At 43.3% G+C, this 19,194-nt stretch overlaps 1 protein-coding gene across 2 annotated transcripts in view; it reads right to left on the bottom strand.

Moving 5' to 3' along the window:
- RAB6A (RAB6A, member RAS oncogene family) overlaps positions 1-19,194 on the bottom strand; it is a 316,180-nt gene that overhangs the window by 32,757 nt on the left and 264,229 nt on the right. For both annotated transcript variants that reach the window (XM_086933838.1, XM_086933839.1), the window contains exons 5-7: positions 5,111-5,222; positions 4,476-4,569; positions 982-1,045 (exon numbers count right to left, since the gene is read on the bottom strand). In XM_086933838.1, coding sequence (XP_086789964.1) covers positions 982-1,045; positions 4,476-4,569; positions 5,111-5,222 — 270 coding nt within the window. The remainder of the gene's footprint in view (positions 1-981; positions 1,046-4,475; positions 4,570-5,110; positions 5,223-19,194) is intronic.

The raw sequence follows: 19,194 nt of genomic DNA, 5'->3' as shown, positions 1-19,194 counted from the left end.
CAGAAGGACAAAAGGTTTTATTGACAATTCCGCACCCAAGCAATAGATGGCAGAATAATGCAACTGTTTTGCAGCCTGTAGCTCTTCTAAACTCAAATGGTCTGCACCTTGTGGTTGGAGTGGGAAAGTGTTACTTGTTTTAACCTTTTTTTTCTCCTTGAAGGGTGTGTCTGGTAAAGCCAGACCCTCCCTCAGAAGCAGGTTTTTACACCCACCCTTTGTTTGTGAATGACAGCGGATTATTTTACTGGGCATAAAGTTCGGAGTTGCTTGTTGTGCTGCAGAAAGACAATGAAGTATGGTAGCGTCGGAGGCAGTGGAGTTCTGCTTTCCACTAATCGGCTGGAATTTGGATCTTTTCTAATGTGATGAATAGGATGCTAAAACAAATGCTTCTATGGAAATCTGGCGTTAGTGCCAATGTGTATGCTATCATCGTACTCACAAGCTTGATGACAGGGCATAATTCAAGCAAGTAAATCTAGAAAAGAGCCAGTGCTGGAGGATATTTGCTACAGATTGTTAACAACCTTTGGACATTGCTTTAATTTAATGCACGGGTCCAGGTAATTTTAAGCTGTTTAAACTAGAAGCCAACTGGATGCAACCAAAATTCTCTCATGTTTGTTCCCTTTGTTTTCTATTGCATTCAGCCCAGGAACCTTCTGCTCTCAAAGTATTGTTTTAAGAGATGCTGATTTTTTTATCTACTTTTTTTTATAGACATTTAACCATTTATTTTTTATTTTTTTGAAAAAAACATTTAACACCCTTTTTTACCCCTGAAAGGTCAGCACCAACAACAAAAAGTATGGCATTTTAGCATCTTTACTTATTGAAAATGAACATTCACCACTTTTAGCTGAATAGTAGCAATCATAACCACAGCCATATGCAGCTTGATGTAACTATAGATTTTTTTTCTAGGAATGTCAATCCAGAAATGAAGTATTTCCATGCTAGGTAACAATGAAAGGATACTGTCTTCTCGTTTATCTTGTGAGCTTTCCATTCCAGGCAAAGCAGCTGCTACACGTCGGAAAAGCTAACAAACAAAGCGGCATGTTAGACATTGCAGCAAATATTTAACAGTGAGAATACAAACATCCTGTTTATAATGAATGCAGAAGAGATCCGTTTTTCACAGTCCTTTCTAACCTACTTACATAAAGTGAGTGATGAAGGGGTTTTGAGTGAGAGTAGGAGAGAGGGGTGGGACGTGTGTTTAGGGAGAAATAAATGGGACTGTGTGAGAGAAGGGGATAGATTCAGGATGGAGAAAAAGTGAATGGTATACGAGTTATTGAGAGGAAGAATGCAAATGGATATCTTGGCAGGAAGAAGAGCAGTGGGGGAAAGCACGATGTAGAGGTCCACACCACAACAGTGAGGGGGATAAGCCTACAATGCAGAGGGGAGAGAGAATAATACCTACCGAGAAGGAAGAATGCATAGCGTACAGTCCGAAGGGAGAGAGCATAACACATAAGCACAGGGGATGGATCATATGCAAGGGAATAAAGAATTACGCTGTAAAGACAGCCCAAAAGAGGGTTGGCTGGGTAGCACAGTCTGAACGTGTAACCAATCACCAAGGGCTCAAAAGGATTAGGGAACAGCAGAAAAGCCACATCTGTAACAGTCACAGATACTGAATGTAGAGACACTTTATGCAGATTCATCCAGAGAATCAGCCATGTAAGTGTGAAAAAAGATGTTCCTGGATTTAGAAATGATCTTAAACTAGAGGGGGAGGAGGATGATGATGATGATGGAAGGGCATGCAGGCCTCATTCTCCACTGAACACATTGCTCATTATTCTATGTATTTAAGATTACACATTTGGGTTGTAATTGCTAACTTGATGTGCCTACTGTTAAGAATGTGACCTTTACCATCTAATAGCTCTGGACCTGTAACAGTGAAGTACCTTTGAAGTGTCTTCGTGAAAAATATGTGTATATCCAAGAATAGCAAGCTCCAAGGATTTTGGCATCCGTAAACCGTAGAAAAATAGCTTGGTACAAAACAGATACCACAATCACAAGGAGGAGGGATCAAGCAACGTTCGGCTAGGGGTAGGTCTGGCAGTCAAAGGAGACATAATGGGTCACAGGAAAGAAGGGAGGGAAATAAGTGCCGATCTATACACCAGGACGAGAGACATTTACATAAAGTGAGTTAATTAGTACACCAATGCAGTGAATGGATGTAATGCATGCACCCCTTTGCAGTGCAAGGATATTTGGGTGGAATGTAAGGGATTTGTATGAAGTGTTCAACAGCTAATTTTTACTCAAGGACTGATTTGATGAAGTAATATTCTTCAATAGTGTCCATCCACTGGTACTTGAATGACACTACATCCAAATGTAAAAACAAACAAAAAAGAAGTTTCCAGATTCTATTATTTGAAAACAAAAAATTGTAGCATATTTTGTACAAAGGGTTACAGTGCCAGGGGAAGGTTTTTATAGCGAATCTAACTTTTCTACTGCACATTAAAGTGCGAGTTTCTACCATGTTTTTCTAACACAGAAACAGACTAGCAATATGCACAGCAGACTGAAGACTTTATTAACATGAACTTTTCTCCAATTAACATGTAACAAGAAAATGTTCTCCATTTTTACTTAAGAGTAACGCTAGAACATGAAATGAAATCCATAACAAAATGATTAAAATGTATCAAAATATCGCCAAAGCTTTGATTTATAACAGATCAAATTAAGAATGGGAAACATGGAGGAAGAGAATGTGCAGCTCACATAGGCGTCTCACCTATGCATACCATTAATTAAATGCTATCACATTGATTAGTCTGACCTAGACAAGAATGCAAAACTCTTATATCATCTATAGTTAGGGCAGTTTCAGAATCCTTTTATTAGCTATAGACAAAGTATGAGAGCCCCACTGCTTGAGTTTAGGTTCAAATCACTAGAACTTCATGCAACTAGGACATTCTTGCAATACTGCTTATAAAGAATACCTAGCAAGGCGATGACCAAGCTTTTATCTATGAAAACCTTTCAGTTCAAAATGATTATAATCTGTAATTTGGTTCCGAAGAAAACTAAACGGACGGTTTCCTTATTTTTTAAGACCAGTTTTTTGCACTATGTTGGACGCCCTTTTTAATTTCAATGACACTAGCTTTATCACTTATGAAACATTTAAGATCAGATTAATTATTCACTTTGTACTGCACTTCTTTCTTAACAGAGTTTATTTATACCATGTTACCAGAGTTAAAATACTGAAAACTACTGCTGTCAAACATGGTGTTACTAAGGCCTTACATAAAAATAAATTATTGTAGTAGGTGTGACTTACATTAGACTTATTCTTGCACTTGCAGGAGTTCGAAAAACTAACTCATGGAAAAAAGCTTTCTGAACCTGGCACCTACTGTATAAAAACAATGCTCACGGTATATTATCAAATTCAAGTATTTTTTTAATTCTCGAGTTATGTGACCCCAAACATAAAAATTTTTTTTTGTTTACCAGAAGATTTAATTTAATTTCAAATCCAGCATTCTTTCAGCTATGACTAACTTGCATTAGGTTAGTTTCTGTCATACCTTCTGTGCTGTCGAGCTCATAGTTGTCTTCATAGTTGTTTTCACTGTTTTATTTACTGTAAAACATTTACCTAACATCTATATATTTAAGTTCCTTTTTATAGCACTTGAGGTGCCAGGTTGCTGCTTAAAAGCATTAAACATGGGATGGTTTGGTGGGCAGGGGAGGATGAGGGTGCTATATTTTGGTTGTATATGCATGTTTGATGTTGAAAGCTAAGCTGGCAGAGTATGAAGAAATACAACACTAATTCAGATAACCATGTAAGTGTTTGCATCGAACATCACAAGCCTCACCAATAACAAATTAAGCACAGGAGTTTACTACGCTAACCATTTGCAACATAAATTTAAAGTGAACTAACGTAGGAAAGTAGAAATTTGAAAGAGGTACGTCAATCCGAATCTCATAAAAAAAGTTTTACAAATCATCTTTGATCCTTTATCAGTCTTGATATGTAGACTTCAGATAAATATAAAATTATAATCTTTGATCCTTTATCAGTCTTGATATGTAGACTTCAGATAAATATAAAATTATACTAAGAATTTGTCCTTCTAACATGATGCTACACTACTGCTTAAAGACTCGATATCCAAGATATGCAATCAGTTAACAAGTACAACTAGATTTTTAATGTACACATTTACTGTGCCCTTTTCCTTACTTAGATTTACACGGTTCAAAGGGGCTTTCCTGGACACTCTCAAATGAGCATCTAGAAACTTAGAAATATCTTTAAAATCAAGGCATTACTACACAAAATGGCTTCCAGGCGTCTCTAAGAGATACAATACACTGAGTGGTGCAAGTGCACTGTTGAACTGAAAGAATCAGTAAAAACAAAAAGGGGGAGAATCACTGCTCTCCTCCTGGGAGTCACTTACCTGTTTCACATTGTAGCCCGCTTTTGCACTCGTTTCAATAAACATTACATTCAGCTCTTTGGATTTCCTTTCGCCCTCTTCGATGGACACTTGCCTTGGGGCAAAAGACATGCCAATCAGAATAAAGACATTACAGCTCTACTAGATGTAAAATTATTTTTAGGCATAGTTAAAAAAAGAATACACTGGTTGTATTCCCTAAGAAAAGTTTTCAGGACGTTCCTTTAAGTGTACATGTGTCTAGCTCAGGGGGTTGCATAGTGAGTCTGATGTCAAAGCTTTACCAATATGAATGGCAACCCAACAGCATACAAAACATTCTGTTGCAACTGGACACACAATTAACACAAGTTAATACTTATTGTGCACACTAAAGACTCACAAATTAAATTCTTAGATCATATACATAGAAAATTTCAGCATCAGGCTATGCCATCATTCTGCGGAAAGTGCACTTGGACAATGAACCAGTTACTGTGGAATCTCTATTGCTGTCTCAAATGCCAAACACAAAACGTCCAACACGGCTCTGGAGCCACCAAACAACGGAAGCAGTATTTTCACAATTCTTTTCCAAGCTAATACAAAACATTTCCTCAACACGTCAATTTGAAAGTTTGTAACTGTCCACGTACCTTTTATCAGCAAGATCCGTTTTATTTCCCACTAGCATGATGATGACATCACTTCCTCGTTCCGTTCTGACATCATCAATCCATTTTGTGGTTTGTTGGAATGAGTTTACATCTATCATTAAACAATGTAGAAGAAACTGTTAGCAAAGTACTTCAAAGGGTGCAACTCCAGAAGCCTGAGCTTGTGGGTATACGTATTTAAATATCCAAGCATACTTTGACACTATGGTCAAAACACAGCCTGCCTCGATGCTGTACCAGCCCACAATTGAACAAAATGTTCGCTCACTTTAAGATGGTCAAATCATAATTGAATAAAGTGGCTTCTTTGATGTATTGAGTTGACTTGAAATGCTGGCTGACATCAGTCCTAATAAAAGCTCAAATGAGGCAGGGTCAAACAATAAAACAACCTATCTTTCTATTAAAGCCAAAAGCTCGTAATGAGAGCACAAACAAGACAATATGATTGCATTAAATAAATAAAATATATGTGTTGGCTAGATTTACAGTATCTTTTAATCATATGGAAAATCAAGTAAGAAAGGTCCAAGACAAAGATGAGTACTTTGGGGCGAAGCATTTTGAGGTCACGACCTGCAGAGCTTTACCAGATGGTCATCCTTCAAATATTAATGTGAGGGAGAGAGATATCTGCCATCAAGGAACAGTAAATAAAAAGAAATGGATAAAGATTTGCACTGTGTATGCATGCACACACATGTACTTGGACATCTTTGAATGATTTTCCTTGAAGAAAAATCATTCAAATATGGCCACCATGCTTGCGGCAATCTTGCAATTATTTTTCTTAAAGCAAAAAATAAATTCCAAGATGGCGAAAATATGGGTACTCACAAGCGTGGACATCTTTGATTTTATCACTTTGAGAAAAATCATAAGGACATAACTTGTTGTTGTGTCTGCATGCACCACAGCAATTCAAGAGGGGAAAAAAGGATTAGTAAATCCAGTCATTTGCCAGTGCTTGTTCAGTTTGAAGACAAACTGAGGCTACGAGTAAAAATAAACTTGTGTAAATAGGACGTTTTGCTAGGATACATATCATAGCTTTATTTTTAACATTTGTATAGTATATTTATTTTTAACATTTGTATAGTAGGTCTGGAACGAGCGTAGTTGAGGTACTTTACCTAGAACAAGTCAATAACAGTAGGTTAAATGGAGTAACTAGCAACATACATAATCAGTGGGAGAAACTCCACAAGACAGTTTGGGAATTGTTTGAAAAACTGGCTTTGAGCTATGTTCTGAAGGCAGCAAGTGGGGTTATAGTTCTAATGTAAGAGGGGAGAGTCAGACTTCCACAAGGAAAAGGCTATTCATGAGACTGAATGTTTTTGGGCAGCAGGGGTTCTATATTTCAGGGTTTCCTGTAGCAGCGAGTTTGAGCCACCAGAGATTGAGCACTTCGGCAATGTAAGAGGGCTTCCATTATGGGTACCCTAATGAAGTAGGCTACGGAATTTGAATTGTATTCTTGCAGGGACAGTGAGCAAGTAGAAGGTTAAATAAAATGGGAGATGTGGTCATATTTTTTGCGTAGTGAGCGGGTCTGGCAGCTGAATGTAGACCGCTTGGAGCAAAGCCAAGGATGTAGCCGGTAACCCAGCTTGTGCAGCATTCTCAAGATCCAATCTCCATATAAGTGTGGATACAGCTGTTTTTAGTTCATCGGCTTAGATGAGGTGCAATATTTTCTTCAGGTTACGGAGAGGAAAATCTGCGACTTAAGCAATTGTATTTGTACGTGGGCTATGAGAGAGGCTTGAATAAATACTAATGATTTATTAAAGTCGGAAGGTGTGAGAGAAGCAGTCTAGCTTTATCAAATGCAGAATTGGCAAGTCGATTTTGTTTTGTTGGGGTTTGGACAGCAGTAAGAAGTTGGTTTCCAATGAAGTAAGAGGAGGACTTTTTCTAGGGAGTTTAAGGGTGGCTTTGACCTTCAGAGTACAGGTATTCAGACATAGCTGGATGTCATAGGAAAGAGGAATGGCGCAGCGGCCAAGGCGGCTGACTCCAGTACCAGGGGGCTCACAGTTCGATCCCCGACGGCAGATCAGCCCAGCACCATCTGACTATGGGTAATAGCTCGCTTAATCTTCCCAACTGCCCTCATTGCCTTGACACCCTTGCGCAATTGTTTGCGCTTTACAAGTACTGGACAGTGACATTTACTGTATATTAATGCATGGTGATTCCTAAGTCTTTTAGCATGAGGCTGAAGGGCTTCATGCACAGGTTGAACAAACCTGGCATGAGAATGAAACCCTTTGGGATGCCACATTTCACGTCTGAGGTAGTTGAGTCTGTGAAGTGTTCACTGCGATTTCACCAGTTGTCAGTTATGAAAGAGAAGACCCAGTTAAAAACATTTCCACAAAATCCCAGGTAGTGTTTTAGGGACAGAAGCAACTTGCCTTGGTCAATCGTGTCAAAAGAAGTTGAGAGGTCTACTTGAACAATTAGACCAGCACCACCTTTGTCGAGAAGCTGATGGACATCATTCACCTTTTTTGTGTTGCAATTCTTTGAGAGATTAAAGTTATATACATTCATAAAAGTAGAATACATTATAGTAGACCCATAGAAGTCCAGCTATTTAACATATATAGTATAATATGAAGAAAAAACGTGCATATAATAAAGGAAAGGGGCAGGAATAGGAGAAATGAAATAAGAGTAAGAGTAAAGAAGAGAAAAGGAGAATAGTGGACATTGTATGTTAGGAAATCTAACTATGGCTAGATAGAATCATGGGAAAAAGTTAGACAAAGTAAATAATGGGATGGATAAATATGATTTAAAAATAGTAAAATATGTTGTGTATATAATATGAAGAATATTATATGTATACATATGTTTGATGGAAGTTCATGAAAGGTATAAAAAAGCTAAATAATTAGGTAAAGTAGATCGATGAATAATGGGTAAATAAAACGGATAAATAAACAAGTCAATAAATATTTGAGAGAGTAGATGAGTAAAAGTGAATAAGGAAATGGAAGAATGGATAGATAAAGAAATGAGGGGAACGGGACTCTCCGACACATGGAGAAGCCCATAAGGGACCATTCAGCAAAATCAGTTTCCATTTGTGCTATAAGAATTTAAATATTATCCGAAATCATTCCCTCAAGTCCAAGATTAATCAAAATTCCTAGGTATTTTATTTGAGACGGTTTCCAACAGAAGGTGTATACATAATTGAAGCTTTTTTGGTACCAGAAGAGAGTGGACGAGCTTCACTTTTGTCCCAATTCACCTTATAACCAGAAATGATTTAGAATTCATTGATAATGTCAAGTAAAGTTGGTAGGGAATGGAAGGGATCTTTAAGTGTGAGAAGTATATCATAAGCATATAATTATAAGTTCGATATTCCTCCCATAATAGGTATACCCCGAATCTGTGATGAGGGGTGAATAAGTGTGGCAAGGGGTTCCATCACTAATAAAAATAAAAGGGGGGATAGTGGGCAGCCTTGACGAGTGCCTCTTCGAATTGGAAAGGAGTCGGAAAGAAAACCTCCACAATTCACCTGGGCCATGGAGTTATCATATAGATCTCCTAGACCAAAGCGTGTCATGGTGGCAAAAAGGTAAGTCCAATCAAGGCGGTCAAACGCTTTTTCAGCGTTTAAGGAGAAAGCAATTGCATCCTCCGTCATTTCTTTTGCAGACCATAAAGCATGAGCTAATGATCGGAGATAGTTTCTAGTTTCTGGTTTATTGCGGAGCTGCCGTTGGCTGGGAGACTGCGCTCGACCCCCTCACTGGTCTATTTGCCCTGTCCATCACCGATGTTGGACTCTAACTTTGGGATCCCAGTGGGGCCGACGTGATCTGATAGAGTTGAATTGCGACATTGACCTATGGAGACATTTCCATAACACGTCCCTCATGAGAGACAAAATGGCGTGGAATCCATGATCTTTACTTCCTGACCCCTTAAGATGGACGCTTAGCCAACAACAAACGTCCAGACTGCTTATCTTTTTCCCCCTGAACCACAATGACCCTATACAGCCCTATTTAGACCTGCTAGCCTTGAGCGCCACCTAGTGGTCCTATCCTGAACTTCGCCCCTCAATGCTTATTTTATACGTCCAGCTATAGTCTTATTCCTTTCAGACCTGCTAGCCTTAAGCGCCACCCAGTGGCCTTATCCTGAATTTCGCCCCTCAATTTGTTTATTTATATGACCAGCTTTGTTATTTCCTCGTCATGACCCCGATAGGCCTTTAACACCCAATGTCCCCTTACATGCACCTATGTTCATAACCTACCACTATCCCCTACCATGCCTCCTCTTCAGCTATCCCAACATGGCCCAAACTCTTTGTCCATTTTCTACCCCACACCGGCCACCCCCATTCTCTGGAAATACGCAAGAAAGAAATTCAAACACAACCTTCTCGTCCTTAACTCTGAAACTCTCATCGTGGACAACTATTACAGATTGACCGCCCCCATTATTACCAACTACATTTTCTATTCCAAACGCCCCTCTAAATGGAAAAGCACTTTCCTACAATCTCTCCCAGTCACGAAGTCCCTCAAAATCCCCCTTGGCCATAAACTATCCACTTCTCCCTCTTCTACCTTTCCTGGGGAAATCAATATCTAAATTTTTTAAAACCAGTAACATCCTCATCCAAGCGGCCGTTCCCCACCTTAACTCCTTTGAATTACACTTCAGATCACTGACCATCCAACTTCAAAACTCCGCTAATAACCTTCCCCCTCTCATCCTTTGCCCTCCCCCTTAACCCCTCTCCCTCATCCTTTACTCCCCTCCACCGATGCGCCCATGTCCAGCAATACCTTACAATTGCCGATCATCCAGCTTCACAATTCCGCTAACAACCTTCCCCCTCACATCCTTTGCCCTCCTCGTTTACCCCTCTCTCTCATCCTATACTCCCCTCTGCTGACGTGCCCACAGTCAACAATGCCTTACAATTGCTGACCACCCAACTTCATAATTCCCCCCAAAACACTCCCCCCTCTCTCCCCTTGCCCTCCACTTTTACCCCTCTCCCTTATCCTACACTGCCACACACACAGACCTCTCCGCACCTCCTGCCCCCTCTCCCCCATGGAGATCCTCGACCTCTGGAAATCCTACCCTCACCGCTCACCCACTAACATCCAGCCTCCCCTGGCCTCCAGCATCCCTGTCATACTGGGGACTAGCCGAACTCCCCACTCACCTTGCTCACCTAGGCCTCCTCCCCAACTCACAGCCATCCACTCCCTTACACTCCCCAAAACTCCCCCGAAACCTCTTCACTGCATGCTTGTTAATTGTCTGTCCGCTGTGCGACATGCCACTGAAATATCAGAAACTATCCTTCGTGAATCCATCGACATTGCGTTCCTAACGGAAACCTGGCTCAAAGACCACTCGACAAGCATCCTGGACCTCCTAGCCCCTCTGGGCTATTCTATTCTCAGGAAAGACAAGCCCATCCGAATTGGCGGAGGTGTTGCAATCATCTTCAAAGAGGAACTGCAAACTTCCCTTGTCAATAATACTAATGACTTCACCCTTGAATACCTTGAAGCTGAACTCAAAATTCACGGCTCCCAACCCATTCGCCTTCACAACATATATAACCCTCCCGGCAATACTCATCCCTTCGTTGATAAGCTATCCAACATTCTTACACAATCCTCACTTTCCAATTCCCTCAACATTGTAGTGATTAAACGCAATTGTTGTGCTTTCTTTTCCCAAGTTACCTGACTCAGGTTTTAAGAGTCTCCACCTATAACTTCATGGTTTTTGCTATAGCTGCATCTACTGTTTTTTTGTTGCAACCCCTAGCTAAGAATCTATTTTTGTTCTCCAATTGTGCCTTTTGTAAATCGATTGAATTACTGTAAATGCGTATCATTCTCAACATTTTTCCGTAGGATATACTATTAACCAAGTGTCTTGGATGGAAACTCGTCGAGTGAAGCACTGAGTTTCCTGCTGTTGTCTTTCTGAAAAGTTTTATTTCTAGCTCATTGTTTTTAACGAAAACCTCCACATCTAAAAAATTAATAGTGTGATTATTAATCATTGCTGTAAAGCTCAAATTAATGTCATTGTTGTTGATACTATAGACAAACTCATGGGCTTCATTGATTGGACCATCCCAAACCATGAAAATATCATCAATATATCTGAGAAATGCTCTTACATTTTTGTCCATTGTTGTATTGTGTGTTACGTTGAGGACCAGCTCCTCCCACCAGCCCATGTGTAATCAGGCATATCTGGGGGTGAATATATATCATGGATTCCACAAGACATTTCACTGACAAAACAATGTAAATATACCTTTGGTGGAAAAGGTCTTTTTTTATTCATTGGATTCGATCAATTTTTTTTTGTGCTAAAACGGAGGAAATGCCTAGTAAATCCTGCATAAAACCGACAATTTAATGCCTACACAGTACATAGCGAAATTTGATTTGCCACGGATATAGAAAAACTATCACAGAACAGAATTTATGGCTACAGTCAGGACATCTCTGGAGTTAAAGGAGCACCGCCATGGCTAGTATCTTTGGTTCAAGGACATTGTAGTATAATCAGCATCCAACATGAATTGTTTCAAGAATGTATTAAGTGTAAGACAAACCAGGCTTAGTAAAGGTCCACAGGAACCATTATCCATGAAACATATTGAAGACTAATAAAAAAATATCTTGAAGACTAAGTAAGGTCACCTTGAAGACAGCGAAAACGTCTTCATAATGGGACAATTACAAATTACATCTAATGGACCCGGTGGCCCATTTAAAATCAATAGTATATTTTTATCATCCTCGTAGTTTGCTGTCTAAGTTCCCAGGCTCTCTGTACCAAACTAGCTGAGTGTTTTATTCAGTCAAGATTAACAAAATCCACTTCAAACTTGGTCTGAAGGACAAAAATCTCAAGGCATTAATGGGGCCAGAATTCTGATCCACTTATACGAAATGTAGAACACCTTTTGGCAGTGATAAGCCGAATGGGAGTTTAGTTCCAATCAACACAATATGAAATGACCCCATGGGCATGTACAAGATAGGTAGGATTAGGAATTTTCCCAATACCGATGTAAAGATCAAATAATTATCTAATATCGATATACTAAATATAGTGAGAATATAAAATGTAGGAGAGCACAACCAGGTTACATCACGCTCGCGCAGCACTGCTTTTTACCCCGGTTTCGGTCTATACTCTGATATGGTATGGACCCGATCAAAGATGGCCGCTGAATTAATTTGAGACCCCAATAAAACGAATAATGTTGTGATAACTTACTGAAGTTACACCCTTATAGTGAGCCCTTCATATTGTAAACAACCCCCCTTTATGTAGCGGTTTTGAGCATTTCTACACTTAAAGTATTAAAAATAAATTACATCAGCTGTACAGCTGGGCCCGCGTCTCCGTCCGGTCGTGGAGGAGGCGCGCGAGGGCAGAGTGCTTCCTCCGGACTGGCGACATGCCGAGGTGGTGGTCTTTCTGACGCCGAGGAGACCTCCAGAGAGTCATGCGTCCTATCGCCCAATCTCACTGCTAAAAACGGAAGCCAAGATCTTGGCTAAGGCCTTGGCCACTAGGCTCAAGCCCCACATAACAGACATGGTCCACCCAGACCAGGCCGGTTTTATGCCCCAGCGGGCCACTCGTCATAACATCAGGCGTGCCCAGGTTGCGATATCTGCTTGGAGGTGTTTGGGGGAGCAGGCGGCACTGTTTTTGGCAGATATGGACCGGGCTTTTGACTCCCTGAGCTGGACAGATCTGTTTGCCCTATTGCGACGCCTCAACTTCGGCCTGCGCTTCCTGGCGTACATTCAGTTGTTATACACTGACCTCACGGCTTCGGTGCGCGTTGGGGGCGCAATTTCTCGTTCATTTCCGGTTCGGCGAGGGACGCAGCAGGGCTGTCCCCTCTCCCCCTGTTTGCGCTCGCCATGGAGCCTCTCGCTGCTTGCGTGCGCATTGACTCCCAACTTAGTCTTTCGGTGGTCAGTGGGCCTAACTGATAAAATTGCGCTATACGCGGACGATGTTTTATTTTTCCTCATTGACTTGGACCGCTCCGAGCCGCGGCTGTTGCGCACCCTACACATTTTTGGTGAAACTTCTGGCCTCTACATGAACCCAGGCAAGTCCACGCTCTGGACGCTTGGCGCTAGACAAAGTGTGGGAGAGTGGGCGTCGGGCCTTCAGTTGGCGACGGGAGGGGTGAGGTACCTAGGAATATTTCTATCTGAGGAAGCAGCAGTCTCCCGTGATCGCAACCTTAACCCGGTTTGGGATCGCACGCGCGAAGACATGAAGGTGTGGTCTAAGATGCAGTTGACTATACACGGCAGGTCTGCCATTTTCAAGATGGTGGCACTTCCACATCTGGTGTACCAACTGCAAAATCACCCGCATAGCATTTCGCCCCGCTGGTTCCAGCAAATCAATTCGGCACCGAGTGGGTTTCTGTGGGAGGGGGGTATTGCGCGAGTGGCGCTGCGGACATGTTTCTTGTCTTCATATACGGGGGGCTAGCCACATTGGATGTGCTTTCCTATTACCAAGCAGCGCATCTATTGGTTTTAAACGACTGGTGGTACGGCGATAGGGGAGACCCGGCCTACGCTGTCGAGCGGTTTTTGATGGGCTCGGTGTCCTTGCACATGTTGTTGTACTTTGCGTCGCTTCGGAAATCCCTCCCCTCTGCCCCATAGGTAGTTTTTTGTGTATGGAGGCAGGCGTTGTGCAGAATGGGCAGGTGGAATGTGCTCACTCAGGAAAACCCCCTCTGGCGAAATGGCCGTTTGCCCCAAATGGATACGTTGTTGGGCTTTAGGGGGTGGGACGCTATAGGCATCTCTACTTTAGGTGATGTAATGTCGGGCTGCTCCCTTAAATCTTTTCAGGATTTACAAGACTACTTCGGTATGGCTCGCACCCAGTTTTTAAAATACCTCCAGTTTCGACACGCTCTGGCACCCTACCTGACTGGTCTGGAGCAACTCCCCGAGTTTAATCCACTAGAAGCCAAACTGTTTATGGGGGAATTGCCAGATAAGAAAACGAATATACTACTTACCAGTATGCATCTGTTCTTGGCATGTAGGGCTGCTGACATTAATATCTGTGCATAGATCGCTGCCTAGTGTTGGGTCCGGATGATTGCACATTGCTGTCCTGGAAGAGTCTTCGAAGTATCACGAGATAGGTGGCTCCTCCCCTGGACTACAGTGCGCATGGGCATCCTCTCCATCCTCAGATTGTTTTTCGCCATTGTGGCAGAGATGGAGTGGAATACAGTGAGTGATGTCCATGCTACATAGTAATTCTGAATGCTACAGCTGCTACAGGCGCCGGGGAGGAGGGTGGGCGATATGAATGTCAGCAGCCCTACATGCCAAGAACAGATGCATACTGGTAAGTAGCATATTCGGTTCGAGGCATGTGGGCTGCTGAATTCATATCTGTGCATAGATTACATAGCAGTCCCTCCTATTAGCGGCGGCCACCCGTGCCAGCTGCAGCAGTCTGAAAGAGTTTTTAGAACAGCCTGTCCTACAGCTGCTTGCTGTTTAGAATGCACATCTACGCAGTAGTGTTTAGTAAATGTATGTATGGTGGACCATGTGGCTGCCTTACTTATCTCTTGTAAAGGAATATTGCCCAGGAAAGCCATGGACGCTCCAAAATTACGTGTGGAGTGTGCCCTTGGAGGAATGGTTAGTGTGCGTTTAGCCTTAGCATAGCAAATCTGTATACACTTAACGATCCACCTGGCTATCCCTGCTTTGGAAATAGGGTTGCCTTTGTGCTGTGGAGAAAAGGCAACAAAAAGCTGTTTTGTTTTCCTGAAATCCTTCGTTCTGTCTATATAGTACATAAGAGCTCTCTTGACATCTAATGTGTGTAGGGATCTCTCAGCGACATTTTCTGGATTAGGAAAGAAAACTGGCAGTTCTATGGTCTGGTTCATTTGGAACTGCGAAATCACCTTAGGCATGAATGTAGGGTTGGTGCGTAATACAACCCTATTTGCGTGGACCTGTATGAACGGCTCTTGAATGGTTAAGGCCTGGAGTTCACTAACTCTTCGTAGTGAGGTAATGGCTACTAGGAAAGCTACTTTCCAGGTTAGAAACTGAAGCTCACAAGAGTGGAGAGGTTCAAAAGGTGGTCCCATCAGTCTGGTGAGGACCAGATTGAGGTTCCAGACCGGTGAAGGCGGGTGTCTGGGAGGGATCACTCTTTTGAGTCCTTCTAGAAAAGCCTTAATGGCAGGCACTCGGAATAGCGAGAGGTGCTGCCTGTTTTGAAGATAAGCTGCTATTGCGGATAAATGTATCCGAATGGAACTGTACGCCAGATTACACCTGTATAAGTGCAGCAAATAACAGATAATGTTTTGAATAGATGCATCCAGCGGGTTAATGTCATTGTTGTTACAATATATGACAAACCTCTTCCATTTAGCCGCATAGCAAGCTCTGGTTGTGGGCCGTCTTGCCTCCTTGATGATATTCATACATTCTGGCGGCAAGTTGAGGTAGCCAAATTCTAAGACTTCAGGAGCCAGATCGCCAGGTTGAGCTGTTGCGGATCTGGATGCTGAATGTCTCCATGGCTCTGCGTCAAAAGCCTGGGTGTGAGGTGTAGCCTTTGATGCGGTACCACGGATAGGTCCAGAAACGTGGTGTACCCTGGTTGGCGTGCCCACATTGGAGCAACCAGGATGAGTGTCATCGAGTGTTGCTTCAGTTTGCGTGCCACCAGCGGTATTAAAGGTGCTGGGGGGAAAAGCTTACGCAAATTTGCCAGACCAGTTCATCCATATCGCATTGCCCTGCGACTGTGGATGTGGGAACCTGCTTGCGAAACTTTGGCATTTTGCGTTTTCCCTTGTGGCGAACAGGTCCATCTCTGGATGACCTCACTGCTGAAAGTACGGTTGGAGTACTGATGGGTGTATCTCCCACTCGTGCATCTGGTGGCTGTGTCTGCTGAGCAGATCCGCCATCTGGTTGTCCTTGCCCGGGAGGTGTTCCGCCATGAGGAAGATGTTCCTTTGTATGGCCAACTTCCACACGCTCTGAGCCAGATGAGACAACTGTGGAGAGTGTGTTCCTCCCTGCTTCTGTATGTAGTACATGGCAGTCATGTTGTCCGTCCGGATCAACACGACCTTGTTGCACAAGTGTACTTTGAATGCTTTCATCGCCATGCAGATTGCCATCAGTTCCAGAAGGTTGATGTGCATCTTCTTCTGCTGTGTCGTCCATAGTCCCTGCACTGTGTAATGGAGTACAGGAGCTCCCCATCCTTGGAGAGATGCGTCCGTCGTCAGTATAATCTGTGGCACAGGCTCTTGGAACGGTCGGCCCTTGCAAAGGTTTTGTGGGTTCCACCAATGCAGAGAGTTGAATGCCCGACCGCTCACCAACACTAGGTCTTTTAACTGTCCTTGAGCCCGATTCCACTGACGTGCCAAGCACTCCTGAAGCGGACGCATGTGTAGTCTCGCGTGCGGGACTATGAAGATGCAGGAGGCCATCATGCCTATCAACTGCATGAACACTCGTGCTGGAAGCGAGTGTTGGGGTCTAAATTTTTTTATCAGCAACTGCATGCTGTGTATTCTCGCTGAATTTGGCTGAGCTTTGGCTGCCAGAGTGTTTGTCACGCCCAGGTACTGTCGCACGTGGGCGGGCTGAAGATGTGACTTTGGAAAATTCAGCGAGAATCCCAGACTGTGAAGAAGATGAATGGTGTGAGACATGTGGCTGGCACACTGCTGGGCCATCTTTGCTTGAACAAGCCAGTCGTCCAGGTAAGGGTAGACATGTATGTGCTGTCTTCTTAGGTGTGCTGCTACTGTTGCCAGGCACTTTGTGAACACCCTGGGTGCCGTCGTTACTCCGAAAGGGAGGACTTTGAACTGATAATATTGGTTTTGAATAGTGAGCCTGAGATACTGTCTGTGTGATGGGTGTATGGGTATGTGGAAATACGCATCTTTTAGATCCAGCGTTGCGAGGAAGTCTCCCTGACTGAGTAACGGCAGAACCTGTTGTAAGGTGAGCATATGAAAATGCTCTGACAGAATGTAACTGTTTAGAGGCCTGAGGTCTAGAATAGGTCTGAAAGACCCGTCCTTTTTGGGTACTAAGAAGTACAGAGAGTACACCCCTGAGCCTTGGTCTTCTACAGGCACGAGCTCTATGGCCCCTTTTTGCAGCATGCTGACGACCTCCTGCTGCAATAAGAGTAAGTGCTCTGCGGGCATAGGACGGTGTTTGGTGGGATGTTGGGTGGAGTGGATGTTAATTCCAGACAATAACCGTACTGGACAATGTCTCTCACCCACCTGTCTGTGGTGATGGATTTCCAGACGGGCAGGAACTGTTGTAGTCTCCCCCCCCCGACAGGTGTTATATGGTCGGGGGGCAGTGACAGGGCGTCACTGTTTGTTATTGGCAGAGGATCTGGAGCGGTTTCCTCTGCCTTCGACGTTGTTTCGACGATATCCACCCCGGTTGTTTTTATTGTAGGTGGATTGTGTACCTACTTTATTGTACTGTGTCTGCTGTGTGGACTGGCCTCTTGAGGGGCCCCTAGTATTGGAGCGACGAAAGGAGCCACCCCGAAACTGCTGTGACTGCAGAGCCCCCTTAGACTTTGCAGTCTCTGTATCTTTTTTAATTTTTTCAAGGGTGGTGTCAACCTCAGGTCCAAATAAGAAGTCCGGGTTAACTGGCTGATTGAGGATAGAGGTTTGTATTTCAGGTTTGAACCCTGAGAGTCTCAACCAGGCGTGTCTCCTTAACATAACGCTAGTGTTGATAGCCCTGGTTGCAGTGTCAGCTGTGTCTAGCGCGCACTTGATGGAAGCATTTGTTATAAGCTTCCCTTCCTGGATTAGTAGTTCTGCACCCTCCTTGTACTGATCTGGTAGGTGTTGCAACAGAGTCTCAAGGGTATCATAATGGGATCTGTCATTATTATTATTATGTTTCTTATATAGCGCCTGAATCAACCCCCGAAGGGGTATCTCCGCGCTTGCCTTGGGAACCCGTCCTGGCTTTTCCCTGTGAGATAGCCCCTACAGGGCATCCCCAAGGTGAAAGCCAGGCATCCCGCCGCGGGGGCCGTTGTGGAGATTAAGCAAGCTTAATGCCCAGAGTTGCAGAGTGTGAACCCATGATTAGGTCAGGCACCGAAGCGAGAATTATCGAGTCCATGGACATTTGAGCTCAAGACCCTGCCGCGTCGGGAATTGAACCCTGGTCCCGGGTCTGACCTCTGCTTCAGGGTCTGCCTGCTCTAACCAGTGAGCCACACTTCTCCACATATCTGGCTAAGAGTGCCTGAGTGTTGCCAATGCGCCAGATGTTAGCAGTCTGCGCAGCCACCCTTTTCCCTGAAGTTTCCAGAACTTTTGACTCTTTGTCAGGAGGAGGAGCATCACCTGTAGTCTGGGAGTTTGCTCTCTTACGTGCATTAGAAACAACTAATGAGTCCAAAGGCAACTGTCCCCTTATATAAGCAAGGTCAGCAGGTGCTGGTTTATATTTCTTTTCAATCCTTGGGTTTAACACCCTAACTCTAGTGGTGTCCTTAAAAATGTCATTAGCATGCTTAAGGACCCCTTTTAGCATGGGCAGGGTCTTGACTGTTCTTTCCGAAGTGGAAAAGGTGTCGACCAGAAAATCTTCTTCCACAGGGTCAGCATGAAGTTAGACGTCATGATTACTGGCTGCCCTTTCAATAAGGGCGTTAGAGGCAGTTGTGTCCTCAGTAGGAGACGTTTTCACATTGTACACATGAGTGTCAGGGACAGTCTGCGGATCCCTTGGGTCAGCTGGGTCTGCCCATGGCTGGTTTTGATCATCAGGATCAGTGTCTACATGATAAAGGCCATCTTCATGTTCGTCATCCCCTGCAGCCACATCAGAGTATGTTGGGGACTCATTTGGTGGTTCTTGTCCATAGTAATGAAGGGGTTCCACAAGAGCTGGTGACGTCGTGGAAACCCTCTTCAAGGG

The sequence above is a fragment of the Lissotriton vulgaris genome, chromosome 8 (assembly GCF_964263255.1).
Source record: "Lissotriton vulgaris chromosome 8, aLisVul1.2, whole genome shotgun sequence".
In the NCBI taxonomy this organism is placed as follows: domain Eukaryota; kingdom Metazoa; phylum Chordata; class Amphibia; order Caudata; family Salamandridae; genus Lissotriton; species Lissotriton vulgaris.
This window is presented reverse-complemented; position numbering and strand designations above follow the sequence as displayed.